Source organism: Lolium perenne, chromosome 3 (assembly GCF_019359855.2).
Source record: "Lolium perenne isolate Kyuss_39 chromosome 3, Kyuss_2.0, whole genome shotgun sequence".
NCBI classification, from domain to species: domain Eukaryota; kingdom Viridiplantae; phylum Streptophyta; class Magnoliopsida; order Poales; family Poaceae; genus Lolium; species Lolium perenne.
Genome location: NC_067246.2, coordinates 350,483,533 through 350,511,479, shown reverse-complemented (window position 1 = coordinate 350,511,479; position 27,947 = coordinate 350,483,533). Strand labels below are relative to the sequence as shown.

The 27,947-nt window shown below is 43.7% G+C and overlaps 3 protein-coding genes and 1 long non-coding RNA gene across 6 annotated transcripts; 1 reads left to right on the top strand and 3 right to left on the bottom strand.

Annotated features, from left to right (window-relative positions):
* Nucleotides 1–2,244: 2,244 nt before the first annotated feature.
* LOC127346193 (AP3-complex subunit beta-A) lies at nt 2,245–11,950 on the top strand. Its single transcript, XM_051372743.2, has 11 exons — nt 2,245–2,601; nt 2,698–2,774; nt 3,272–3,518; nt 3,613–4,221; nt 4,604–4,777; nt 5,584–5,710; nt 5,788–5,897; nt 7,761–7,961; nt 8,025–9,016; nt 9,156–9,404; nt 11,297–11,950. Exons 1-11 carry the CDS (start codon nt 2,392–2,394, stop codon nt 11,640–11,642), a joined length of 3,342 nt encoding a protein of 1,113 aa, XP_051228703.1. The 5' UTR covers nt 2,245–2,391; the 3' UTR covers nt 11,643–11,950.
* A 207-nt stretch (nt 11,951–12,157) lies between these two features.
* Nucleotides 12,158–14,721, bottom strand: LOC127346194 (uncharacterized). The gene is made up of 10 exons (XM_051372744.1): nt 14,522–14,721; nt 14,367–14,442; nt 14,168–14,265; nt 13,962–14,060; nt 13,787–13,873; nt 13,542–13,658; nt 13,290–13,393; nt 12,924–13,063; nt 12,671–12,807; nt 12,158–12,588 (listed from the first exon to the last, which is right to left on the bottom strand). The coding sequence occupies exons 1-10, from the start codon at nt 14,681–14,683 to the stop codon at nt 12,385–12,387; spliced, it is 1,224 nt and encodes a 407-aa protein (XP_051228704.1). The 5' UTR covers nt 14,684–14,721; the 3' UTR covers nt 12,158–12,384.
* A 1,064-nt stretch (nt 14,722–15,785) lies between these two features.
* Nucleotides 15,786–19,263, bottom strand: LOC127346192 (receptor-like cytoplasmic kinase 176). The gene is made up of 6 exons (XM_051372742.2): nt 18,859–19,263; nt 18,233–18,567; nt 17,953–18,088; nt 17,700–17,842; nt 17,484–17,607; nt 15,786–16,330 (listed from the first exon to the last, which is right to left on the bottom strand). The coding sequence occupies exons 1-6, from the start codon at nt 18,920–18,922 to the stop codon at nt 15,870–15,872; spliced, it is 1,263 nt and encodes a 420-aa protein (XP_051228702.1). The 5' UTR covers nt 18,923–19,263; the 3' UTR covers nt 15,786–15,869.
* A 690-nt stretch (nt 19,264–19,953) lies between these two features.
* On the bottom strand, nt 19,954–24,152 carry LOC139838674 (uncharacterized). Of its 3 annotated transcripts, none has more exons than XR_011756527.1 (5): nt 23,241–24,152; nt 22,825–23,058; nt 21,045–22,076; nt 20,787–20,882; nt 19,954–20,536 (listed from the first exon to the last, which is right to left on the bottom strand). It is a non-coding gene; the product is annotated as an uncharacterized lncRNA (long non-coding RNA). The 3 variants fall into 3 exon arrangements; XR_011756526.1 differs by lacking the exon at nt 20,787–20,882 and having other exon boundaries at nt 21,045–21,178; nt 21,823–22,076; nt 23,241–24,123; XR_011756525.1 differs by lacking the exon at nt 20,787–20,882 and having other exon boundaries at nt 23,241–24,144.
* Nucleotides 24,153–27,947: the final 3,795 nt, after the last annotated feature.

Genomic DNA, 27,947 nt, shown 5'->3' with positions numbered 1-27,947 from the left:
AGTTTACTCAAAGTGCAGACTAGCAATTGGTAATAGAAACTTTCATCGAGCTATTGTGTTACATGCTTCTGTTATTTCAGGATGAGATCCATTGACCAGGTATGATTATACCTCAATTTGAGATGCAGCGTTGCAAATTGGCCTGGATATCTTTGTTGCTGTATAATTAAGAGTCTCAGTTTGGGTTTCACATTGGACTATCAATTCTGCACTCCTGCTTTACCATTCTTGTAGCGTTTGCTGGTTGTTGCAGTCCAACGGAAGAACTTCTCAGAATTCATGCCGTTGATCCAGAGCATAAAATAGACACAGGTGCCCCAACTAGATCAGGCAAGTTGTTAACAGCATATATTGTATATTTGGCTACAAAGTTCCCTCCGTGAGTGGCAGGGGTATCTCAACGTCAAGGTTGGCTACTGGCTCGCTGTGCAAACCTAAATTATTATTGCAGAATTTACATCTGCTTTGTACCAAGATACAAACAAAAATTCAGAGTAACTGTTTCAGTTTGCTGATCCCCAATTCTGTTCCGAATAACTTATCGAAGATTCTTACTGTAAGTGATGAACTCATATGGGCTGGTATTTCTATGTTCATGGTAAATAGAAAAGGACATAACAATGGAGGAAAGCTTCAGTTTTTTTTTTTTTGCTAAAGGGAAAGCTTCAGTTGTTAGCCTAACAATATTTATGTTCACGTGTATTCATAGGCCCCTCCCATATGTGTAATTTTACTTTTAACCATTTTTTTCAAATTAATAAAGAATTTGTTGAAAACTGAATTGCTTCTTTGCAGCTGCCGAGTGGTATATATGTATCCACAGTTGACCTGAAATGTTTATGCAGGTGAGGTCCTAATTCTAACCTCCAGCACTTTCGTTACTTCATGGTTGATCTAAGTTGAATATTTAACTCTTAAGATGTTTCCATCACGGTGATTAATTCAAACACTTCATGTTAAGAATTTTCCCTTATTTCCGGAAATATATGGATCAAGGTTATATTTTGTCTGTATTGATGGGTTTCTCAGGACCACACTGGATGATCTGCAGCCCGGACTATGAAGACAATTTAAAAAATGCATGAATGTGCAGCTATGATATGTGCATCATTATAATGAGAGGTTGTGGTTCATTGATACCATTCATTCTTGCAGTGATGTTCAAAGATAATAATTTTCTAGATGATACTTTGGAAAATCATAAATTCCGTTGTAGGCACCAATGATCTGACAACTCTGCTGCCTCGATCTTATTTCTTGCTATAGATCTGAACTACCACACTTTGTATCTCCTATCATTGGAAAAGTAATTCACCCAGTAGCAATCCGTTTGTTATTTTCTTCTGCTATATATATATTGTTATCATCTTAATTTTCTTGAATTGTTTGACAAGGGTTATATGTACTGTTGGAACATATATAAACATTTTAACTATTGCACTCTTGGACGTAAATCTTAGCATGCATCTGAATACGTGGTCTGCAATTTTGCATGCATTGGCATATTATGGTACATTCTGTAAATTGAAATAACTACAATACATGGAAACAACTAATTCATTGTTTTATTTATTTCTTAATGTTTACTAATATATATTGTAAGAATACCCGCAGCAACGTGCGGAGAATCATCTAGTTGATAGAGAGGCTTTGTCGGATAAATATCTTGGTCTTCCAGCAATAGTGGGTGCTGACAGGAGCGATTGTTTCTTACATTTTGTTGAAAGGATTATTGAGAGGATAAATGGTTGGAAAGAAAAACAACTATCCATAGGAGGTAAACAAATCTTGCTGAAAGCGGTGGCACAAGCTATCCCGATTTTTGCTATGTCAATTTTTCAGATCCCTAAAGGCGTGTGCAAGAGAATGATGGACGCCATTGCAAAGTTCTGGTGGGGAGATGATGATAATAGCAATAAAATGCATTGGTATGCATGGTGGAAACTTTGCTACCCAAAGAAGGAAGGAGGTATGGGGTTTAGGGATTTCCGATCGTTCAACTTGGCGAAGCAAATTTCTAGACTCATCAATGATCCTGACTCTCTATGTGCTCAAGTACTCTTAAACGATGTAACGATGGTGTGATTTGGTAGGCGCTCTTTTACTTACTAGGGTACCTAAGTGGACTGGAAGGTTTTTAATGAGACGGCTTGCTAGCTTAATAAATTATGTTTAAAAAAAAAAAAAGCTCGCAGGAGAGGCCATAAGATGGACCGGCGAGGGCCTCGCAACAGGCAGGCCCAGGTGTTTACGTAGCGCGGACCAAAATGCGGCCCACTCGGTGAACTGCACACCCACCTTTCCCCGTGCGTTCGTCTCTCTTCTCCGGCTAGTCGCCACGGCCGTCGAGATCCGGCCACCCTCGCCGCCGCCTCCGCAGGGGAGTAAGGGATGGGGATGTTCGGGCTGCAGGCGAGCGGCGCGGCGGCGTCGTGGATGGTGGGGCGGATGGGCACGGACGCGCACCTCTACGACGACCCCGAGGACGCCGCCCTCCCGGCGCTGCTCGACTCCCGCTTCGACGGCGACAAGGTCGACGCGCTCAAGCGCCTCCTCGCGCTCATCGCGCAGGGCGTCGACGTCGCGCACCTCTTCCCGCAGGTTCCTCTGGGAAATTCAATTCCCCTCCTCTCACTACATACGCCACGCAACGGATCCTGACTGGATTTTTTTTTTTGGCTGCTGGCTGGCTGGCAGGTGGTCAAGAACGTGGCGGCGCAGTCGCTGGAGGTCAAGAAGCTCGTCTACCTCTACCTCCTCCACTACGCCGAGAAGTAAGCTACGCCCCCCCATCATCTGTCTGCATACTGGTCCAGCCAGATCCTAAGTAGCAGAACGAGACCTGCTGTTGCTTCACCTAGACTTTCACCTGCACTTTTCCCTGCCTGCTTAGATAGAATGTGGCGAGAGCTGCTGTTGCTTCGGCTAGATTCATCTGCTTAAATTCGGCTAGTTCTTCAAATGGGTCGGAGCTAAGTAGGCGGGTTATGCGTGGAACAAGATGTGGATGCTTGAACTGGGCTATAAGCACTGGCTATAAGTAAGAATGCAGAAAGTTTCTTGAAAATTTGTGGATGCTTGGCATCGCAATGTTTGATATGTAAAAATATCCCTTCTGTTGTTGTAGTCAAGGATCGTGCATTTCATAAGTTCCAATGTTGGTCAACAAAGCGTAGTTTTGAATAGGAATGTTATTTCTTTCTGTGTTGTCATCTGCTGTTCCAACTTCCAACTGATTGTAAGAAAAAAAAAAATGCTGCTGTTACTACAGGCGCCAAAACGAAGCTCTCCTTTCTATCAACATATTCCAGAAGGATTTATCGGACATAAACCCACTAGTGAGGGCTTGGGCCCTCCGCACTATGGCTGGTATCAGATTGCACGTTGTCGCTCCACTCGTGTTAGTGGCTGTGAAGAAATGTGCCAGGGATCCATCACCATATGTCAGGAAATGTGCGGCTTATGCACTTTGTAAGCTCTACGACTTGCTTCCAGAGGAAAACACGACTTTGGAGGAGGTTTGTTTTGCGCAACCTGTTTCTCTTGTTTTTCGCATTGATGCTCTGCTTGAATAGAGTTATGTGTATCTGAAGCCTACCCATGTTTTTGCAGGTTGTGGATGTTTTGCTTGGTGACAGTTCCTCTGGTGTAGTGGGAGCTGCTGCTGTTGCATTTAATTCAGTGTGTCCAAATGGTTTAGCGCTGATAGCAAAGCATTTCCGAAAGCTCTGTGAGACACTCCCCGATATTGAAGAATGGTATCAGATTACTCTAATTGAGATCCTCTTGCGATATGTGATTGCTAGACATGGATTGGTTAAGGAGTCTGCAATATTTGCTTCAAATTTGTCTTGGGAGATACAGGGTGCTAAAGATTCAGTTCCTGTTGATAATATATCCTGCATCCAAACTGAAACTGCTGTTAATGGAGCGTGTGGCACTTTCTCAAGCATAACGTTGCTTCGGCATTACATTGACGAATATTCAGCATGTTTTGATGGAGAGGGTGATAAAATCAGAAGTCCATCTGTCACTACTAGCACAAATGAAGATGTCGCAATTCTTTTAAAATGCACATCGCCTCTTCTGTGGAGCCAAAATAGTGGAGTGATACTTGCAGCAGCAAGTGTTCATTGGATAATGGCTCCAGTTCAGGAAGTGAAGATAATTGTTGGCCCGATTTTATTTACCCTACGCTCGTCTCCTGATGCAACATATGTGGTACTTTCTAGATACTTTTTCTTTGTTTTGTGTCCTGGATTTCACTAAGAAATAAATATGGTATGGTATGCATGCTAATCATTTCTAATTCCACATAAGTAACATTTGTTAGCAATCAACTTATGAATGTAAATCTCATATAGTTGTGAGCTGAACAACAGTTGTGTAATGCCCATGTGCTACTTGTAGACTGGTCCATGCTTCAGTTGTGTTTACTTGATTGGTTGAACTGTGTATCGAGCACATCCACAACTTTCCACTAACAATTGGATGATAATCTAGAAAGCTGAAAATTGAGTTCCCTGTGCAGACATAAGCTTCCTTTGTATGTTTATTTCTAAGTTCCTTTTTTTCTTGACTGAACACTTTTTTGTTCTTGCAGATGCTTGGCAACATACTAGTTTTCGCGAAGACTGCTCCTTTATTGTTTGCTCCATATTATGAAGATTTCTTCATATGTGCTTCAGACCCATATCAGACTAGGGCTTTGAAGCTTGAAATAATCACCACCATCGCTACAGAGTCATCTATTCCAGCCATTCTTGAAGAATTTCAGGTATTCTTTTGTAGTGCAACATAAGCTTTATCATTTGAGTTGTCATGATTACTTGCATTGTTATATTTGCTTCTCACATGGAAATCTTAGATAAAACTTCTATTTATGATTACATAATCATCACACACTTGAGAAACTCAAAATGGAAGCTGAGCTACACGTAGCCCTTTATTTTCGAACACTCATAATTCGTATTCAAGTTTCAAAAAATCTGAAACAAAATTCTAGAGGTAGCCAATGATGTGTATTACATACATGCAAAATCTCAATGGGAACCACTTTGTAATTTAGTCTACATAAAAATGACAAAATCTGACAAATTTTATAGTGAGTAGTGCACATTTCAACACTAATTTGTCAGATTTGTCTTTTTTTCTGTAGCCTAGAATATAAAAGTAGTTCGTATTGAGATTTTACACGTTTGTAGTATACATCATTGGCTATCACTATGGTTTTTTTTTTCAGGTTTCAAAATAAAGAGCTACTTGTAGCTCGGCCTCCTTTTAGCCACTCTATAGTTACGGAAACCAACCTAGCATTCTCTGTGTTGTAGTGACCATGGTACATACATCTTTCTAAATTCTCCTGGACTCTTTAAGCAGCTTTGTGTTTAATTTGATTATTTTTCTCTCTCTTCCACGTTTTAGTTTATTTGTTTTTCTCTTAGGTTTCGTATCTAGCCTATCCCAACTTGCTTAGGACAAAAGGCTTTGTTGTTGTTGTAAATAATTCAGGAAACAGCTCTTAGAATTAGTATGTAGTTATCCGCCATTCTGTTCATGCTACCATTTTGTAATTATTGGCAGGATTATATTAAAGACCCGAATAGGAGATTTGTGGCCGATACAGTTGCTGCAATTGCACTGTGTGCCGAAAAGCTCACCTCTGTCACCTCCACTTGCCTTGAAGGGCTTTTGGCACTTGTATTTTATGGTAATAATTGCTCTCTCTGCATGTTATCTGGTTGATTATCTTCTTGAAGAGTAATGTTTGATTTCACCATGTTACAGAATCATCTATCGCAAACTCAGTTCACTTGGATGGAGAAGATGTTGTGTTAGTCCAAGCTATCTTGTCAATCAAAGCAATAGTGAAAATAGATGCAGCATGTCACGAAAAGGTACTGCACATTTTACTTTATATAAGCTCCTAATCCTGTACTGCCACATAATTTTATATTTTGTTTCTTTCACATTTGAATGAACTAGTTTTTTTGTTGCATGCTTCTCAATATATGGCTAATGCATTTTACGTGAAGTTATGATTATCATCTGATAAAGCAATCGCATCAGTGCCTTGAATGTACGCTCTGCTGTAAAACTTATGGTGTTTCATATAGGAATATGTGACTGCCCCTGGTAGAGTATACCTGTCTTCCGTCAATCTTCATTCAGTCCTTGAGATCTGGAACCATATGCTGCATGACATGATTGATTGCTAGTGCTAGCATGTTGTTAGGCTATAATATGTGAAGCAAGGTGTTAGTTATGGCCATTTGACCCCACAATGTATAATGTACTGTTCATTAATTATGGAAAGCTGATGGCTATCTGGTTGCTACTTGCTCTCAAAGAATCAAGCTGCAACATTTAGTCTTTGTGCTACTGTTATTTTGGAGACATGCACACTTTGTATTTCAGACACACGCATAAAACTATGAGCATGCATAGGAAGTGTTGTACTGTTACTACTTGAAGGTTTAGAGGGCAAGTCGATAAGGGCTTACCATCCAAACTTTGCTTAGAAAAAGATCGTGTAATTTTGTGCTTATCTGTTGAAGTTGGAAGCCTGAGCATGCATGCTGGATTGTTAATTTTGTTACTAGTTGAAAGTTTTTATCATGAAAAATAGCTCGGTGATATATGATATGAAACTTTTTTACTAGGCTATGCCACATTCCAAATACACGGGGAGTAATAGCCATCCATAGTTGCAAGGTTCTGTTAAGCGCTAAGCGCTGATCGATCGTTTTGCCTCCGCCTTTCCCTTTTCTAAAGGATTAAAGTGCTAAGCAGAATTAAGCTCACACTTAAGCGCAATTAAGCACTAGGAGTTTTGCCTCCGCTCAGCTCTTAGGCGACTGTAAGCGTGTGCTTAGGGGCGCTTAATTTAACACTGCATAGTTGTAACGTCAAAAGGATTAACTTTTTAAACTGAATAAAAAGGATTAAGGGGCACTTATGTGAATACAGTGCACAGTCAGCACAATCCTACCCCGGCTAGAGGTAATCTCTGCATGCATCCGAGGACATCATTGCATGGAAAAAGCCCCGTGCATTTCATCCAACAACCTTACTCATTGGACACAAGCATTAACTCTCTTCTAGTGCAAAAAACAATGGGCAGACCACGAATTGATTGCCTCCCGGCCAGATGTAGCACATGAAAATTGTTGCTGTCTTTAACTAATTGTTTACATTCATATTCAAGCGGCATGCACTGTTGACACCCGGTAAAGGCTGCTAGATACAGATTTGAACCATCAAGTCACCCGAATTAATAACCAAGCATGTCATAGTTTTGGGTTAGAAATGTAGGGTCACTAAGAAAATGGGAAACAAACCTGGCTGGCACTAGTGATTTGACAGCTTTGCTACTTGGTTTTGACATATTGAACTGTATAGAGGTTACATTAGTGTGTTAATTAGCAAACAATAAGTATGCGAGTGAACTTAATGCAATCTGCTAGTAAGGCAACAATTGGATTGTCATGCATGGGGTAGTATAGCTCACAGGGGGCAAAAATTCAGATTCTTCTCATATATCTGCTCGGGATCATTTGCTCATGTTTCTCTTTTTTTATAGTAATAATGCCCGTACTGAAGCATGGTGGACCTGTGTAGATATTTGCGATGGAATTTAAGGCGATGTGTAGATTTCCTATTGTGGAATATACAAAGTAATTTTGTGCTATTGTTAGAATGGATTTTTCCTTCTTTACATTTTTATTTCACATGCTCATTAATTTTTTTTGCCTTAAAAGGTGATTATCCGTTTGGTTCGTACTCTGGATGTAATTAAGGAGCCTGCAGCGCGATCCTTAATTATTTGGATATTTGGCGAGTATAGCTCCACTGGGAATCTCATCCCAAGGATTGCTCCAGCTGTTCTCAAGTATCTGGCATGGTCCTTTGCTGCTGAAGTGCTCGAGACAAAGCTTCAGATCCTAAATACTTGTGCAAAGGTATATTCTAACTTAAATGTTCCTACACTTCAATGGAGATCGGTAATAGGTTTACCTTTTCAGGTTATCATACATGCTGCAGAAGAACACCTACAAGAGTTCAAAAGGATAGTGGCATATGTTATTCAGCTAGCTGCATGTGACTTGAATTATGATGTCCGTGATCGTGCACGTTTTCTATCAGGACTTCTGCCATTCTGTGCTAATGAAAATGACTCCTCACGTCGATCACAGAATGCAGATGTTTGTAAGGAACTAGCTGATCATATCTTCGATGGGAAGATACATTCTGCATCTAATTCAGACAGCAATTACCGGATTTATCTTCCTGGTTCTCTGTCACAAGTTGTTCTTCATGCAGCTCCTGGTTATGCACCACTTCCAAAACCCCAAAGTATGGTTTTAATCCATAAGACCATGGAATCAACCAGAGGCATAGCTAATTCCTCCGATAGCAATAATTCTGATGCTGAATCTGGATCTTCAGCAAATGAGAGTGGCTCCCTTTATGATTCAGAAAGTGAAGGTGGTGACTTATCTGACAGAGATGGCACTGGATCTAAGCAATATTCAAATGATGATGGCCATAACCTTCATCTTCAAGAAGGTAATCAGGAGGCTCCCCTGGTTAATATGTACAACGGTAGTGTAGGCCAAGGCCATGCAGGTCAAGTTGATGAAAATTTGGCATCTCTCATCTCCACGGATTTGACTGAATTAATGTCAAAGTCAGCCTTGGAGTCGTGGCTTGATGAGGCTCCCACTACACCACTTGTTCAGAATTCGATACAGGCCTCATGCGCAAGAGTCTCTTTTACCACTCGCAGCTTTGAGCGAAAACCTAAATTGCATGTATTGTTAGACCCATCGAACAGTAATGGCTTGAGTGTTCTATATGCCTTCTCATCGGAGGTTTCACCCAACTCACGGTTGCTAGTATGTATAGACTTGTTTGTTGAGAATGTTACACCAGACCAGTTGGCAAATATAAGCATCAAATCTGAAGAGGCTTCTACTAGTGAGCATGGCATGGAAACATCAGAAGGATCTGCAAGGTATGCATCATCTGTAAAGAAAACAAATTGGACTATCACTTATATTGCCAGATGCCTATGATAAAATTGTGTTACCACATTTTCTTGGTCAACTTATTTAACTTCTCAGCTCATATATGTTAACCATCTCTACGTGCAGCATACCAGCTCCTGTTCAAATGGAAGAGATACAGTCCTTGGCTCCGCAACAGACAGCTAAGAGGGTTCTTCAGGTTCACTTCCATCACCATATCTTGCCCATGAAGCTGTCTATCTTTTGCAATGGGAAAAGACATCCAGTCAAGCTTCACCCAGACATTGCTTATTTTGTACGGCCACTACCCATGGATCTAAATGCTTTTCTGTGCAAGGAAAACCAGCTAAGGGGAATGTTCGAATACGCTAGAAGGTAACCAAACTGTTTCTATCTTTACTGAGTTATCTTATTTTCATGCCACAAGATTTTATGAAGGAAAAAACAGGATGAAGAGTAATTAGCTGAAGAATATTGGATTATTTTAATCTATGGATACCCATTTTACAACATTTCGGGCTCAATTTTTGTTTTGAGGGAACATTTAGGGTTGCTCAGAACAAGCAAACCCCTGGGGGAGAAAATCCCATGCATAAACATCAGCAAAATCATTTGGATAAATCTGGAAGATCAGAAAACTGAAAAACTCCACAGAAGATTCTGAATAGAAATAACTTGTAGTACTCCTACCATGGAAATTGCAGTTACTAGTTAACAATCCAGTATGTCGGAACACTATGTATGCAAGTTATTATCAAAAAACAACACACAGATCTGATAGAGCAGCAAGGGATATAGTATTTTAAAAACATTGTGCGATTAACCTCTACTTCAAGTTGTGAGGATATCACACTTGCTCTTCCTTGCATGTGCTACTGTTGTCAGTAGGTCTGATGCTTCCAAGGGTCCTTGAGTGACGTCACCAGATCAACGTTTCTTGATTTTTCTTTAAGCTTCATTCAACAAAGTTATACAGGCTTATGAAGCGATTTGCAAACATGCCAAGCACAGTTGTCACATGTATATGAATCACCCTAGAAGCTTGTCATGCAAGTTCGGATTCTCTTCAGACTCCTGCATTATGCGAAACTTTGACAGCCAATCTCCAGAGCAGCATCCACGGAATGAGATTCTCTCGATGCCCCCTACTCGATTTCTTTGTGCAGTATCCTGAATACACAACCTATAAGCTACAAAATGAAAGATGAAAAGCAGATCCTTCAGGAACTAAAATGAATACTATAATGCTCATAAGTGAAAACCATTTACTTGTTGCAAATCACAGTGGAGAAGAGGCCAGAAAAGGTCAAGATAGGTTTTAGAAATAGGGAAATAACTTCTGAAGTAACTAATGAAGGAAGAAGTAATTTTCTACAATTAACAGCTTCATATAGCTTCATCTTATTTCTACTGAACTGGTAAGGTAAGGTGATGCACTGATACTACAACCTTCACGAGTATGTTTGATAATTCAAAAGTACCCCTAAATAGTCTGAGTGATAGTTTCTGAATTATTAGTTAACAACTGCAGAAGACCTTCCGGCTACTTTGCTCAATGCTCAGTATGCTATGATATTTTTCTTAAGAATTGTGTTCATGATCTTAACAAACTAATACAAAGAAAAAGCAAATCAGTTTTTTTGTTACCGGCCATTATTATTGACTAAAAAAAGTTAAGAGGGACTGCTGCAAATAGTACTATTTCAGTATTTCTAATACATCATGTGCTATTCAAAAAGAAATCGTCATTATGTTTTCAATTGATAGATAGTGCACAAAAAAAGGAGTAAGAAATTAGGATATGTTCTCAATTTTATAATAATTCAACCTTTCACACAATATTCATGACTTCAAATCCGCCAGTAGAAACATCTTAACAAATGAGTATCATTTTAGGAATTTTCGTTTTCATTTGATTAATACCATCAGTCTATCAGACTGAAAGTAAGGCGCATGATACTTATTTTTGCAGTTTGCACCATGCTTAGGAACACAAATCCAAATTAAGATTACTTTCATCTGCACTAATGTATCTGAGTGTTCATCCTCATGGTAAATCAATTGCATAATATGAGCCTACAGCCTCAGAATGGAACTCTCCCCATAACATCAGATATTCAGATCATATATGTACTTGATTTGTTGTTCCTCTCAATACTTGCTTGCTAAGTTTTTTGCTTGTCCATTTTCTTACTACGGAATCAGGCTTTATTGGCTACGTCTGATGATCATATGTGCATGAACTTAATCTGTTGGAATTGCAACAGGTGCACCTTCAAAGATCATCTTCAAAACCCTGAGCACACCGAAGAGAGTGTGGAAAACACCGACAAGAACCTTCTTGTAGCCCAGAGTCTCGCATCTAAACTACTCAGCAACGCCAATGTTCACCTAGTGTCGATGGATATGCCGGTAACCTTCAGCATTGATGACGCCTCCGGCCTATGCTGGCGATTCTGCAGCGAGGTCCTGAGCAGTTCAAACCCCTGCCTGATTACCGTCGTGGCAGAAGGGCACGCCTCGGGACCACTGGATCTGACCATCAAGGTGAACTGTGAAGACACGGTGTTTGGCCTGAACCTCCTGAACAGAGTTGTAGCCATCATAGAGTGAAGGGGGACACTTTGGAAAAAAACTCACATTTGGTTTTAGATGCTACTTTGTCGATACTGTAAATTGTTGTACATTATTGTGAATGCTGAGGGTTTAGAATAACGCAGCAATTTGTTACCGATGTAGTCTGTTGTTATTCGATCACGGGGTGGAGTCTTGTGCCGGTTCTGAAACATGTACTCCGTACAAGAGTTTAGCAGGAATTTGATCGCTTTTCACATTACCCATGTACTTGTATCGAGCATGACTGCATTCCTGCTATGTAATGAAACTATTGCTCCTGTTCTCAAGAAGAAAATGGTGTCTTACTGACTGTTGTTACCTGATCATAACCTTGTCTTTCTTCATTACCAGATTGATCTTTTTGTTACCTGATGGCAATTCTTCTTGGATTTATTTGAACATTTTCAGGTTATGTATAAGTCACTGCGATGTAAGGTTTGGTATCTTCCTTATCCATGCATACCGACTAATTTCTCCCAAAAAGTCCAAAAAGTACACCAGTTCTATAGAAGTTGCATCAAACAGATATACTTTATATATGTAGAGCTTCGTACCTCAACTGAAACAGGGCCTCAAGCCAAATAGGAATAAAACTGTTGGCCACAAAAGGCTGCATTTCTTACCAACCTTACATTTCATGTGCTGGTAATATACGTATCGGCAAAGCCACTGAGGGCCAATGCAAAATTTCACAGGAGATAACTCAGTTCCTACGTAATTCAGGTACAAAACTCCAATGTCAAGCAGCAACTAGACTGGGCTCTGAGGGTGTAGACGACTCGGTCAGCTGGTTTGGCTCCAAGGGCATAGATGGTTCGAGCAGTGGATTCTTTTGGAACTCATTCCTGAGTTGCCCACAGGCTGCATTAGCATCAAGCCCACGGGTCTGTCGAACGCTGACCGTGATCTTCCGAGATTCCAGCCCATCGACAAATGCTTGAATCTGTGAAAAAACAACAACATGAATACCAACAATCTCAAACTTCTAGTGGGCAATGTGATGAAGACTGAGATAGATCGCGTACCGCTTTTCTGTAAGGCCTCTTGTATTCGGAACCTTCTACTGGGTTATAGGGAATCAGGTTCACGTGGTACCCACCTCCACATGCGTGCAGCAGTGCCGCAAGTTCTTCAGCATGCACCTTGTCATCGTTAATCCCAGCTGGGGGAAGTGGTTCAGACATGTCAGATGACAATGGCTGAAGTGATAATGCAGTTTTTAACATCCATCCTTGTCAGACAGATGGATCATTCAGTGGGAAGGCATAGCTGGATTACCTAGCAGAGTGTACTCGAAGGATACCCTGCGTCCAGTTTCAAGGAAATAATTCTTGCAGTCGTCCATTAGTGCTTCCAGCGGGTATGATTTTGCACTTGGAACAATTGTTTCACGCAGCGTCTGATTTGGGGCATGCAGGCTGATTCCAATACAGCAGAATAGTCAGCAAAGAAATTGTTGAAGCAAATGCTGCTTGTAGGCAGTTCTTTTATGCTAAGCTCAGAGTTTGGACAATGTCAAAAAGGGGCTGGTTCATACAAGGAATATTGAGCATTAAGTAATATTGGTTCATAGTAAGTATGAACCAAGACCACATTATCTACTATTGATGCTGATAAGCCAAGTTCGGATTATTAACATCGTACCTGACCGCCAGCGTTGACTGAAGCTTGTGAGTTGCTAGCTTATTTATCGTGTTGGGAACACCTACTGTGGAGATTGTCATCATCCTTTGCCCAATCTTTAGTTCCTGGAAGTAATATGTTGACGTTGAGTGACAGGACGCATATCAAACACTTGCTATTTGAGGTATCTTTAGTAATTTATGACCCAATATTTCATGAAAATTAATTGAGCACATGGGAACACATTGCCAAATTGCTCGCAATTCAACAGACCTTATTCAAGCATGTGTGTGCCTCCAAAACTGCTTTCAGGTTCAACATTGGCTCACCCATTCCCATGAACACCACGTTCGTCACCCTCTGCTTGAACGACTCCTCTATGGCCAAGACCTGCAACGCCAGGACATCAATCCACAACAACGCAACAAAAAGAAACAAAACTTCGGCCTGCTTAGAACGAGATTTCTCATTGCAAGGTATAGCAGCAGGCGCGCGCAGGTCGCTGGGAGGGAGAGAACCTGCTCGACGATCTCATGCCCCTTAAGGTTCCTCGCGAACCCTCCCTTGCCCGTGGCGCAGAACGAGCAGCGCAAGGGGCAGCCAACCTGCATTAGCACCATTGGTACCGTTAAGAAAACACTAAGGACGCTGAACCAGCAAATATAGCATAAAAAGCACCAGTGCCCAAATCACCTGTGATGAAACGCAGGCGGTGAGTCTCGGTGTGCCCCTGTCGTCGACGGGGATCCCCACCGTCTCGACCAACCTGTTGTCCTCCAGCTTGAGAAGTATCTGCGAAGAAGGACCAGAGCATACAGAGAGTCACAAACCCTCCAGTTTACCAGACACACAGCTGGTCTTCCGGTTTACGAATGCCATGTGAACCTTGATGTACGTACCTTGGTGGTGCCATCGGTGGCGGTGACGGCGTGGTGCACCGGCGACCGGCCGACGCTCCAGCCAGCCCCAACCAGCGCCTCCCGGAACACCTTGGGCACTGCAAGAATGCCAAGAATGCGGTCAAGTGCAATCGAGGCAAAACAACAAACGGCTTGCGCGCACGAGCCGTGGAACACAGTCCAGGTATGCAGCACTCACCGTAGGCGAACTCCTCGATCTGCTTGGCCCGGTTCTTGTAGACGAGGTCGTGCAGCTGCTTCCCCCGGTAGCCTTGCTGCGGCGTGAGTGAGCGAGCGAGTGAGTCAGCGTAGCGCGCGGAAGGGAAGGGAAAGGTGGCGTGCTGGGGGACGTACCTGGCCGAGGTCGACGGCAAGCTGCCGGAGGTCCGGCTCCGTGAGGCCAAGCAGCGCGCGGCGGGAGGTCTCGGTGGACTTGGCCGGCGCGGCGGAGGCGCGTGCCCGGAGGCGGAGCGCGCGCGCGAGGGGCACCGCGCGGACCTGCTGCGGCGCGGCCATTTTTTCCTACTGCTGGACGCTGGAGGATTACCCAGCTTGCCTCATCCACTTCCTTTCCCTTCGTCTGTTTGATTTGGGCTTTCTATCCTACCATATGGGGCCCCGTAAACGGGGGTTTTCTAGTCTCAGCCCAACCAGGATAAGAGGATATATTTTTTAGCAATATGTGCCCGGCCCATTTTGTTGGTACTATTTCCTTTTTGTGATAATTCAAAATGAGTTGTGTATTTTTCCTTTTCCAATATATTTACAAGATAACCAAGTTAAGGAAATCTAATCAAGTAACGCGCCTTTGTTGTCTTCCAACAATGTGGTTTTCATGTGGGTAGCTCACATCACAACATCAAATTGTTAAGATCTTTCTGGGTGGCGAGGCAGTGAAAGAAAGTGTAAAGAGGGAGAAGGTACATAAAAACGATTTCTAAGGTAGAAAAGAGGCATTCACCGGTCATTGAGAACAGAAAATCCTGGAATTGGCAGGTCGGTATGGATGATAATTGTTAAGCCCTACCAATAACTGAGAGACCAGATTCCATCGTAGAAGAACAAGCATGCACTAAAAGACAGCAAAATGAAAAAAAAAAAAAACACGATAATTTGCGTTGAGTTCCTTATGCTTTGTTGTTAGAAAAGTACGACAGTAACTGTGTGCAAGTTTGATACATCTACATTGTCCACGGTCAACAAAATCTTATTGCTGACTTCTTTTGGAGATATGCGAAGGTATGTCTATATGTCCTTGACTTTCTTGTCAACTACTATGAAATGTTCATCCATTCCAAAGGCGCGAAATACATATGTACATGCACGCATTGGTATGAGTGCTATCCTATTTGTTCATACACTTGTGTGGGTGTTTTGAGATCAGGAGAAAAGAGTAAAAATTCAGCTCACTGATTCCCCGCATCGATCCCTTCAACCATCGAAGTAAAAAGCCACTGATCTTTGTATGTTATTTTTCAGCTCATTTCTGGCGGGCGGGAACTCAGCGGGCTAGACGACGGCAGGCCTCATCGGAACAAAAAAAAGCTCGACGGATCATCATATCATCCTGCCTAACTAAAGGATCAAGCAAAAATGGCAGACCTGAAGCAAGAAGCACTAGATTAACATTCAGAAACTAGATTAACATCAGGATAATCCTGCCATTTTTACAACAATCCATCGCTCAAGATGATGCCACCGCTCACTCAGGCAGCGGCGACGCCCTCGGATAATGCCGCCTCGCCGCCGGCTCCGGCCGCTGCTGCCGCCCGCTCCCACCCACGACGCCGCGCATCCTGACGAACCCGCCAGCACCACCGACCTTCCCCTGCTCCGCCCCCGACCCCGCGGCGTCCTTGGCGTCCTGCAACTGCTCGAGCGCGGCCACCACCTGATCCATCCCGGGCCGGACCCTGCAGTCCCCCGACAGGCACCGCAGCGCGAGCGCCGCCGTCTTCTGCGCGCCGGCGAGGGAGTACTGCCCGCCGAGGCGCGCGTCGAGGATGTGGAAGATCCGGCGCTTGCTCGTCAGGTACGGCCGTGCCCACTCCACCAGGTTGTGCTCGCCCGAGGGCCGGTTCTTGTCCAGCGCGCGCCGCCCTGACAGCATCTCCAGCAGCACCACGCCGAAGCTGTACACGTCGCTCTTCGCCGTCAGATGCCCTGCACATCCAGCAATTCAGACAAGGTTTAGAGACGATTCTGAGAATATCTTAGTATTTTAATCCTACTAGATACTCCATCCAATCCAATCCAGTGGCAGTCTTTATCGAAAAAAAAAAATCCATTGGCATCAAATTTCTGTTTCGTGTGTGCAGATGCTGCTGAGGAACAGACAGTGATCCGGCTTAAACGGATTGAGATTAGATATAGACCCAACATGGATTAGTCTAGTGTATCACTAACAATATATTGTATGGGGATTACACACAAGAGCTCATCCCTACCTAGGAACCACTAAACTAGGAGAACAAGTACATGCCACCATTGTTGACCTGTTGGCACAAGTGCATCCATTCACACCAATGTGGTACTGTATGTCTTAATCTTTTATGGACTCCACACCTGCTATTCCCTTAAACTAAATTAGATTACTATGATATAACCCGAAATGGATTAGTTTAGTGCAATGGTACCAATAACATTATATGATGATTTCATTAGTACACAGCTCATGCCTACCTAGGAACCACTAGACTGGAAGAACAAGTGGTACTGCCATTGTTGACCTGCTGGCACAAGTGCATGCACACTTATCTAAGCTCCAAAGATTATAGCTATTCTTTTATAGACTGATCAGTGATCACCTGCTATTCCCCTAAACTAAAGAGAGCTTGCAAATTTAGTATGTAGATGGCGGTGATACCTAATTAGTTAATCTGGCCTAGCACGCACATGTGCTCAAGGGGTCCAGTCAAGTTAGGTCTGAAACCATGACAAAACTGGACCAGCTGTATGTGCTGCACACCAACCTAACTAATATGACCTCCTCAACACCCAAAAGAATTCTCAAGAGTAGTGTTCTTTACTGCTTCTCATGGTGCTTATGGACACACACAAGCTGACAAACCGGATTAGGCGACTTTTATTGGTAGGAAGCAACCTCGTGTGATCCAGTAACAATAGTTGGACCCTGAGAAGCAAACTATCACTCTCGAAAGTTCATCACATTTTTAGTATCTCCCACATGCTAATAATAATTGGTACTCCTAGCTATACATCGAAGAAGTGTTTCAGCAATACCAAAGTATATGCTGTATCTATGATGGATTCGAAAAACAGATAGAACTATGTTATGATTTCATTGAATCGGTACCTGTCGCGAGGTATTCAGGGGCAGCATATCCATGTGTGCCCATGACCCTCGTGGAGACATGGCTCTTGTCCCCGGTCGGCCCATCCTTTGCCAACCCAAAATCAGACAGCTTGGCATTGTAGTTCTGCAATTCCATCCATGGATCACACATTTAATTAGCATCAACGTGTGACTGAACAATTTTATCTTGTGAATCCAACTAACAGAGCAACATACCGAATCGAGAAGGACATTGGACGTCTTGAAATCGCGGTAGATGACCTTGGCCTTGTCGCTGTGGAGGAAGGCGAGACCCTTGGCCGCCCCGAGCGCGACCTTCATCCTCAGGTTCCATGACAATGGCTGGAAATAGGAGCCCCCTGCACGATCATTCATACAAACTTGTTAATATCATTATGATATCCTGAGTGGTTGATAAAGTGGGATTAACTGATCAACTGAAAGATGTCAGGGTTGGTTGGTAAATTACTTCTGAAAAGATGGTTCTCCAGGCTCCCTCTCGGCATGAACTCGTAGACGAGGAGCCGCTGCTCGTCCTCGAGGCAGTACCCGACGAGCCTCACTAGGTTCGGGTGCGACAATTGCCCCAGATAGTTCACTTCAGCCTGCACATCGATCATATTCAGAGACAGAATAAGAAAGGGAGAACATACTCAGTAAGAACTGATTCAGAAAATTCAGTTAACAGATCGATTCTGAATGTACACATATGCAGAGCAAAGAAGAAGGGTACAGAGCAGAGCACTGACCAGCCACTCGCGGTGTCCCTGGAAGCCCTCCTGGTTGAGCTTCTTGACGGCGATGACCATGCCGGTGCCTGGCCTGGCGGGCGCGAAGGTGGTCTCGTCGACCCAGCCCTTGAAGACGGACCCGAAGCCGCCCTCGCCGAGCACGCTGTCGGGGCGGAAGTTGCGCGTGGCCGTGCGCAGCTCCGTGAAGGCGAAGCTCTTGACGTTGGCCGACTGCAGGATCTCGCCCTCGCTCCTCTTAGGTGTCGGGGGCACCGTGGTTGTGGACGGCGAGGACGAGACGCGGCTGCTCGACGCGCTCAGGCCGCCGGCGCCCTTCTTCCTCCATCTCCACCCTGATCACCAAACGTGGACGGCAGATTCGGTTAGGTTATGACCGGGAAGAATCTCAGAGCCGGGCGAAAATATCGAAGAAAAGTCTGAATTTTCCTCCTTGGGGACGAAGAAACAACAGCTTTAGAGATGGAGACGACTAATCCGAAACGGAAGAGTCGGGAAAAAAGGTGTTTGTTTGGTGGTGCAAGAATCCAAAACCACGCGAGGAAATGGTGCCAGGAACATGTGCTGCGCTAGGAAGAAGGAGGCGCGCGTGCTGCTTGCGCGTTGCGCTGCGCCGGCGTATGTACCTGAAGTAGAAGGGGAGGCGGAGCTGGTGTCGGAGCTGATCCTGCTCCCGAAGCAGTTCCCCATGGCGCGCGGCCGGCGATCGATATAGGTGAAGATGGAGCCCCCTAAGTTGAAGGCGATCGAGCTGGAGGTCCGGGACGAGCTCGACTGAAACTGACACCCCTTCCGCCCCGTCCGAGGAAGCTCGATATATACTAGGGACGGAGTACTAGCTAGGTAGCTCCTCCTTCTCTGCCTTTATCCGTCCTCTTGGTCGGCCGATCACGGGAAGGGAGGCTGACCTTTTCCGCACCGTTTCTTTCTGCCTCACCACTTGCCCCAGTAGGAGGAGGAGGAAGCTGGGGGCATTAATGGCGGGCGGGGAGGGGGTGGAGGAAGAAGGTTGGTGCCTTCTCTTCTCTTCTCTTCTCTTCAAGAGAGCTTTTCTTCCCCCTCTGGATTTATACCGGAAGCTTCGAAGCCGATCCTTCCGTCCGCTGACACGCGGGCCCGGTGCTGGCGTGGGGCCGGCCTGTCAGTGGACGTGGCGTGATGGGCTGGGGGTCGGTGCAGGCCGTTGGATGCCGATCGGATGGACGGTGTTGCTTCAGACAGACGATTAGCTCTTGTTGTGTCAGTTGGTGAGCGGAGTAATTAGCTTACGTGGTGGTGGTCAATTTACGCGGGACGGCTTGCCGCCAGGGGAACACTTTTCGGGTGTTTGGACCCTGCTAGTGTGTGCGCGTGCGTGTGCGTGTGCGTCTGCTTTTCTTTTCTCAACCGCCGTTTCTCTGAATTTTTCCTAACCGATCGAGTCGCCTCAGCCATCCATCTCAGCAGGATAGCATATGACCGTTAAACATACTAGATGACCCGTTGCGCCCCGGCGCAAAAAGCCCGACACATCGAAACCGTAAGCACCTAATCTACGATAATATTTATTTGCACGCTAAGACTCATATTTTGTAACCTTAAGTTATATAGTCTTTTGTAATTATGATGAAAACATTATTTTTTTGTGATTGGCGTGCATACTCTTGTTGGAAACCTGATTGTGCCATGTGTAGGGTAAACATAAACACAAGAAGGAGCGATGGTCTTGGTACTTGCTCTCATTCTAAAACTGAAACACTCGAATTAAAGTGCAGGTTCTTATCAAATACCCTATACCAAACACAGAATATTCAAAAAAGAGCTAAAATGTACAATGAAGACCTTACTAATCTTTAATCACATCCCAAGCAGCCAAGTCATAGGGACACATGAGAAAGTAGTGCTCAGACCTTTCGTCACATCTGAAGTGAGCCAGTGCCCAATATTCAGGCAATCATGTGCCAAACGGCAAAGGTTTCATCTTGTAGGTTTGACAGCCGATAGCATCTGCCAGTGTTTCTCCTCGCACACAAAAGTTTGGAACCTGAAGTACTTTTGAACACGAAGGGGAGGCTCGTGCCAGCCTGTCAGGTCATAGGTTGACTTGACTGAATCTGAATAAACGCCACCTTTAGTACGTGGCCATGTGGCAAATAGTAAAATCCCCCGAAAAAGGGTATTGCGTGATCTTGGTTTCCATGCCGGGGAGAAGAATACTCTGATTCCCTTTTTGCCTGATTCAGGATTAATTATGCATCCACCTTATGTCATTCTGGACTTAGAAGAATTAGAGACACCAGCCCCAGACGTTCATCAACAACCCACCTGTCACACAGATTCGCATACTTGTCACGGAATTAGAAACAAGGACTAATTAAGTGTTATAATAAATATGACCAAAATTTATATCAATTTACAGTTCTATATGGTTCCAGCAAGCTATGCAAACCTGACTTGCAAAAAATACAATATAAAATGAAGGATTGTACTGAAGCTACAAAAAATATCTAACATGATCACAAAGGCACCATATTTCAGTCAACTACTCATATTTATTGGACAGTTTGAATCATACCACGAGAAAAGGAAGCCTGCATGCCTGATCTGTTGCCTCCAAAAATACTTGGCGCAATACATAGTACTTATAACCCAAAAGTTGATCTGTGTCATGCTATATATTGTGCAATTCAAAATAGAGTGGTAAAAAAAAATAGAAATCCTTAAGATTCATACATGGTCAAGCAAACAGGTTTTTATTGACAATTCATTGTACAACAGGAACTCGAGTGGTCAGAATTAGAGAGGGATGAAACATAGAAATATGGAAGCTTACCAGCTGCTGCATCTTTCAAACAGATATTGCAACCACTTCCTCCATGATAGGCACATGTTGCCGCCAAACCGGAGGGCCTCAAACCTCCATTCATCCTTGCCTCTGTCTCAAACCCAATCTGGCCACCATCGTACCTAAAACACACAGGGTGCTACCTTTTCAATGGTCTTGTGAGATACGAACATCATTAACAGCTCTCAACTAATTCAGATGAATTACATTAATCTAAACATTTATATTTGATAACAAAACATCACCGGCCACAAGCTGCACCACGTTTAATATGCCATTAAATTAAATAGAGCAAACAAGTTAATATCCCAACAGTTTTAGGCATGTCAGTGAGCAGTGCATATTCAGCTAGACGCTACTACTATTCTTCAGTGAGAACTGGATGGAGATGGTAACACCACAAGTAATCAGGAGAAAACCCTGGCATATCCAAAATCAACAAGTTTTCAATATTAAATGATCATTGATCCTAGGTGTCTACTCCCTAGACTTTCAGCACAGTAATTATAGACATAATTAAACCTCTCTGAATACTTGTGGTGTTACCCTGGCACAACTATCTGCTTCTGTGGGTGTTCCTTGCTCCCTATAAACCACTGATCTTCCTAATTATAGACATAATTAAACCTCTCTGAATACTTGTGGTGTTACCCTGGCACAGCTCTGTGCTTCTGTGGGTGTTCCTTTCTCCCTATAAACCACTGCTCTTCCTCCTACCAAAGAAAATCTATAGACATATAAATAGAGAGCAAACGTAGTGATGTACCTTGCTGCCTTGCCATGCCTGACATGGAGGGGGCATAGAGGTGCTTGAAAGTTGGCAGAAAGAAGCAGCTATGGTAATCAACCGAGAGCAGCAACAATCACACCAGAAAGCGCTACGGAGAGGGCACTTTACCTCAAAGAAACAGTTGAAGTTTAGTCTCATCAGAACCGCCTTAGGGAAGGTGCTCTCTGACTTCCCATAAGTCGACTACTCCTTAGAATAGTGTACATCAAATTTGATTTCTTGTTGAACTCCTGAATATCACCAAGTATATGTAAGTTCATGGTACATATACTAATAAAACTAAGCGAAGAGATAATACTTTCTTGAGTGATGTGCTAAGCACTGGCACATAATTATTTGTTTAGAGAAGGCTGATAGTGATCAATCTCAAACATGTTTGCGCCTGTAAATTGCAACTTGTAGAAAGGTGTAAACAAATCTTTATATGTATTGAAATACATCCATATACTTAAGAGTCAGATAATAGATGGCACTTCCCAGCATTTGCAATTGAATGTAAACCTAATCAGCAGCCAAAGGTCCAACAAATAACAAAAGACACAATTTTCAGATAATAGACAGTACTTCACAGCATTGCACTTGAATGTAAACCTAATCAGTAGCCAAAGGTTCAACAGATAACAAAAGGAAAAATTTCATGAGTACACAAGAAAGGGGAATGCAATGGAAAAATGACAGAAATCCCTTCAAGTGGCTTTGTACTATAATCTATCCTCAAGTGGCTTATTATTGAAAAAATGTCAGATTCGGTTCAAGTATCTTGGTACAGAGTAAATATAGTTTCATATTTATTTACCTTCTAGGTGTTCTTGGACACATGAGAATGACGCAAAAGGACATTTGAGCGAGTACCAGTGAGTGTAATTAAAGGCTATCTCCACAGCATGCCCAACCAAACGATTGAGGACATTATTTCAGAAGAAACAGTACAAGAACGTGGGTTGTCGCTAGAGCAGTAGAGTGTAGGCTGAACATTACCTTCACAGGGAATTCTCCCATGGATATTTCACGCTGAGCAGCTCAGGGACGCGGCCGACGGCGCACACACGGATCGCTAGAAATTTCACCGTGAGCAGCTCAGGGACGCGACGACGCACAAATGGATCGCTAGATGTTCAACAACGGCAAGAAGCCAGGAAAGCTTCGACGCTGAGTCCCGCCCCATCCGAGCTACTCCTACAACTTCACCTTATCCGCTCTTGTCTCTCCTAGCTGAAAAGTAGAAATTAGTTTCAGATAATGGAATCAAACTGGAGCTCAAGCGGGAGGAAGGAGAAGGAAATGATTTGTCCTGGCAAAGGCCATGGACAGCACGGGGGAGACTTCCTGGCTTGCTGTTTTTGTGGGGAGAAGAGGAGGAGCGGCGCACAGGAAAAGAAGAGGCAGCAACCTACCTCAGATCGAGGGCTCCTCCTGAGCGCCCAGGGCCACCGAGAGGAGGCGCCGCCGCCCCGTTCCCACTCTGCTCACCGCCACCACGTTCATTTCTAGCCGCCGTCGCCCCCTTCAATTTCGGCGGCCGCTACCGTCGACGGGGTTGCAGAGGCTTCTCCCGGGCAGCACAACGGTGAAGGCGTCCATGGTCCCCACATCAGCCTGCAGGGCGCCGTCGTGGGGCTCGCGATGTGCCGTCGCTGCTGGTTGTCCCGACCGGCTCGGTCCACTCGCTGCGAGGTCGTAGGTGCTTGGGAGAGAGACGAGCATCCAGCCGCCGCCGCCGCTCGTGTGCTCTCTCCGTCGCTGCGCCGGAAGACGACGTCGAGGGCGGAGGAAGAGGAGAGGACGAGGCATCGCCGCCGCTCACCTCCGTGCGCGCTCCTGCCGCACCTCCTCCGACGCACGACCGCGGATGCCCCTGTTCCGCTCCATCCAGGAGGAGAGGCGGCGCGCCAGTGGTCTCCTCTTCCTGGGACTGCCATCTCTGGCCTCACGTGGGGATGGAGCAGAGGAGACGAGAGCGACGCGGAAGATGGCCGGCCTGCAACCTCCACGACGCCGCCTCCAAATTCCGCCATCCACAAGTACCGGAAACCACGTCGCCGCCGGCAAGATGGGCGACGACGGCTCGATCTAGTTTTCACCGCGACCGCGGGGGAGAGGAGACGAGTGGGACGTGGGGCTCTAGGACGGGAGGTGATTGGACGCTTCTCTCGATCTAGGGTTTCACCGCAATGTGGACGGGAAGAAAGCGACGTGAAACGAGCAGTGTCCCGGTCTCCAACTACCGGGCCCCGCACGTGGCTGGCCCCAAGCGTCATAGACTTGGTGGGAAGCTGAACATGTGAGGAAAAAATTGACAGCATCGGATGGCCATGGTGAAAAGCGGGAGGCAAGAAACACTGTGGCATGGCAAAGGGACGATCAGGATTGTTTTGCCCCTTTGGGTGCCCTGGCTGGCCGGGTAGAGCAGCAGCCTTTTAGAATAGAAATTTCCTTCATCCATAAAAAGATACTCCCTCCGTTCTTGAATACAAGATCACTATCAAAAATACAATGTTCATGTATACAATCCACTAACACTAATCAAGAAAAATTGATTAGACTTCTACCTCCTAGGATGATGCACCGTTGCATGCAACCAGAGAGAAGCAAACACCAAATGGAACACATTTAATTTATCCGAAACACAAGAGCATTTTCACATAATTAATCGTGTTACTTATTACTTGGGTTTGTCTTCTTGGTACCTGGAACATGAGTTTGTGGCCTTGTATACAAGGAAATAGGGAGTATTGAAAATTTATCTAAATTTAAATATATTTATGCATAATTTAATATAGTAGATACATCTAAATTTAAATAGGGAGTATTGAAATAGTTTCTTCCACGGTACATCGCATTTCGAACGCCAAATCGGTCCGTTTGTGCCGGCTCATGCACAACCCAGCGGGCCATGTCCGTTTGCAGCTGGCAGGTTCCTCAACGACGTGTCACATTTATGGGGCCAGCTGTTCGTGCTACTTCCTAAATAATGGCTAATGGATGCCGATGCTGCTAATCGGAGTTTATCGACGACTCCACCTTTTTCAGCATGTGCCTGCCCATTCCTGCCAAGCTCTCTTGCTTGCGCGCGGCATTTTTCCGTCCTTGCCGCTATTTCCCGTCGTGATCTCCCGCCAGGTCGGGCCCAACAATGCAATAAAATAAAGATAAGAAGAGGTTGCTACAGTAGTAACAACTTCCAAGACTCAAATATAAAACAAAGTACTGTAGTAAAAACATGGGTTGTCTCCCATAAGCGCTTTTCTTTAACGCCTTTCAGCTTGGCGCAGAAAGTGTGTATCAAGTATTATCAAGAGATGAAGCATCAACATCATAATTTGTTCTAATAATAGAATCATAAGGTAACTTCATTCTTTTTCTAGGGAAGTGTTCCATACCTTTCTTGAGAGGAAATTGATATTTAATATTACCTTCCTTCATATCAATAGTAGCACCAACAGTTCGAAGAAAAGGTCTTCCCAATATAATGGGACAAGATGCATTGCATTCAATATCCAAGACAACAAAATCAACGGGGACAAGGTTATTGTTAACCATAATACGAACATTATCAATCCTCCCCAAAGGTTTCTTTTTAGCATTATCAGCAAGATTAACATCCAAATAACAATTTTTCAATGGTGGCAAGTCAAGCATATCATAGACTTTCTTAGGCATAACAGAAATACTTGCACCAAGATCACATAAAGCATTACAATCAAAATCATTGACCCTCATCTTAATGATGGGCTCCCAACCATCTTCTAACTTTCTAGGAATAGAGGTTTCAAGTTTTAGTTTCTCTTCTCTAGCTTCTATGAGAGCATTTGTAATATGTTTTGTAAAGGCCAAATTTATAGCACTAGCATTAGGACTTCTAGCAAGTTTTTGTAAGAACTTTATAACTTCAGAGATGTGACAATCATCAAAATCTAAATCATTATGAGCTACAGCAATGGGATCATTGTCCCCAATGTTGGAAAAAAATTCAGCAGTTTTATCACAAGCGCTTCAAATAGCTTTAGCAATTTCAGGCAGTTTTGTACGCTTTGCACTAGGAGTAGAAACTTTGCCAACACCAATTATTTCACCATTGATAGTAGGAGGTGTAGGAACATGTGAATCATTATCATTACTAGTGGTGGTAATAGTCCAAACTTTAGCTACATTATTCTCTTTAGCTAGTTTTTCATTTTCTTCTCTATCCCACCTAGCACGCAATTCAGCCATTAATCTTATATTCTCATTAAATCTAACTTGGATGGCATTTGCTGTAGTAGTAATCTTATTATCAATGTTCTTATTAGGCATAACTTTCAATTTTAAAAGATCAACATCAGAGGCAAGTCTATCAACCTTAGAAGCAAGAATATCAATTTTATCAAGCTTTTCCTCAACAGATTTGTTAAAAGCAGTTTGTGTACTAATAAATTCTTTAAGCATGGCTTCAAGACCAGGGGGTACACTCCTATTATTATTGTAAGAATTCCCATAAGAATTACCATAACCATTACCATTAGCAGAAGGATATGGCCTATAGTTGTTACCAGAATTGTTCCTATAAGCATTGTTGTTGAAATTATTATTTTTAATGAAATTCACATCAACATTTTCTTCTTGAGCAACCAATGAAGCTAAAGGAACATTATTTGGATCCACATTAGATCTACCATTCACAAGCATAGACATAATCACATCAATCTTATCACTCAAGGAGGAGGTTTCTTCAATAGAATTTACCTTCTTACCTTGTGGAGCTCTTTCCGTGTGCCATTCAGAGTAATTTATCATCATATCATCAAGAAGCTTTGTAGCCGCCCCCAAAGTGATGGACATAAAGGTACCTCCAGCAGCTGAATCCAATAGGTTCCGCGAAGAAAAATTTAGTCCTGCATAGAAGGTTTGGATGATCATCCAAGTAGTCAGTCCATGGGTTGGGCAATTCTTTACCAAAGATTTCATTCTCTCCCATGCTTGAGCAACATGTTCATTATCTAATTGCTTAAAATTCATTATGCTACTTCTCAAAGATATAATTTTAGCGGGAGGATAATATCTACCAATAAAAGCATCCTTACATTTAGTCCATGAATCAATACTATTCTTAGGCAAAGATAGCAACCAATCTTTAGCTCTTCCTCTTAATGAGAAAGGAAACAATTTCAATTTTATAATATCACCATCTACATCCTTATACTTTTGCATTTCACAAAGTTCAACAAACTTATTAAGATGGGCAGCAGCATCATCAGAACTAACACCAGAAAATTGCTCTCTCATGACAAGATTCAGTAAAGCAGGTTTAATTTCAAAGAATTCTGCTGTAGTAGCAGGTGGAGCAATAGGTGTGCATAGGAAATCATTATTATTAGTGTTTGTGAAGTCACACAACTTAGTATTTTCAGGGGTATTCATTTTAGCAGTAGTAAATAAAGCAAACTAGATAAAGTAAATGCAAGTAACTAATTTTTTTGTGTTTTTAATATAGAGAGCAAGACAGTAAATAAAGTAAAGCTAGTGATACGTCTCCGGCGTATCGATAATTTCTTATGTTCCATGCCACATTATTGATGATATCTACATGTTTTATACACATTATATGTCGTATTTATGCATTTTCCGGCACTAACCTATTAACAAGATGCCGAAGAGCCAGTTGCTGTTTTCTGCTGTTTTTGGTTTCAGAAATCCTACAAAGGAAATATTCTCGGAATTGGACGAAATCAACGCCCAGGGTCCTATTTTTGCACGAAGCTTCCAGAAGACCGAGGGGGAAAGGAAGTGGGGCCACGAGGCGCCGCCACACTAGGGCGGCGCGGCCCAGGCCTTGGCCGCGCGGCCCTAGCGTGTGGGGCCCTCGTGTGGCCCCCCGCGTTGCCCTTCCGCCTACTTAAAGCTTTCGTCGCGAAACCCCCAGTACCGAGAGCCACGATACGGAAAACCTTACTGAGGCGCCACCGCCGCCAATCCCATCTCGGGGGATTCAGGAGATCGCCTCCGGCACCGTGCCGGAGAGGGGAATCATCTCCCGGAGGACTCTTCACCGCCATGATCGTCTCCGGAGTGATGAGTGAGTAGTTCACCCCTGGACTATGGGTCCATAGCAGTAGCTAGATGGT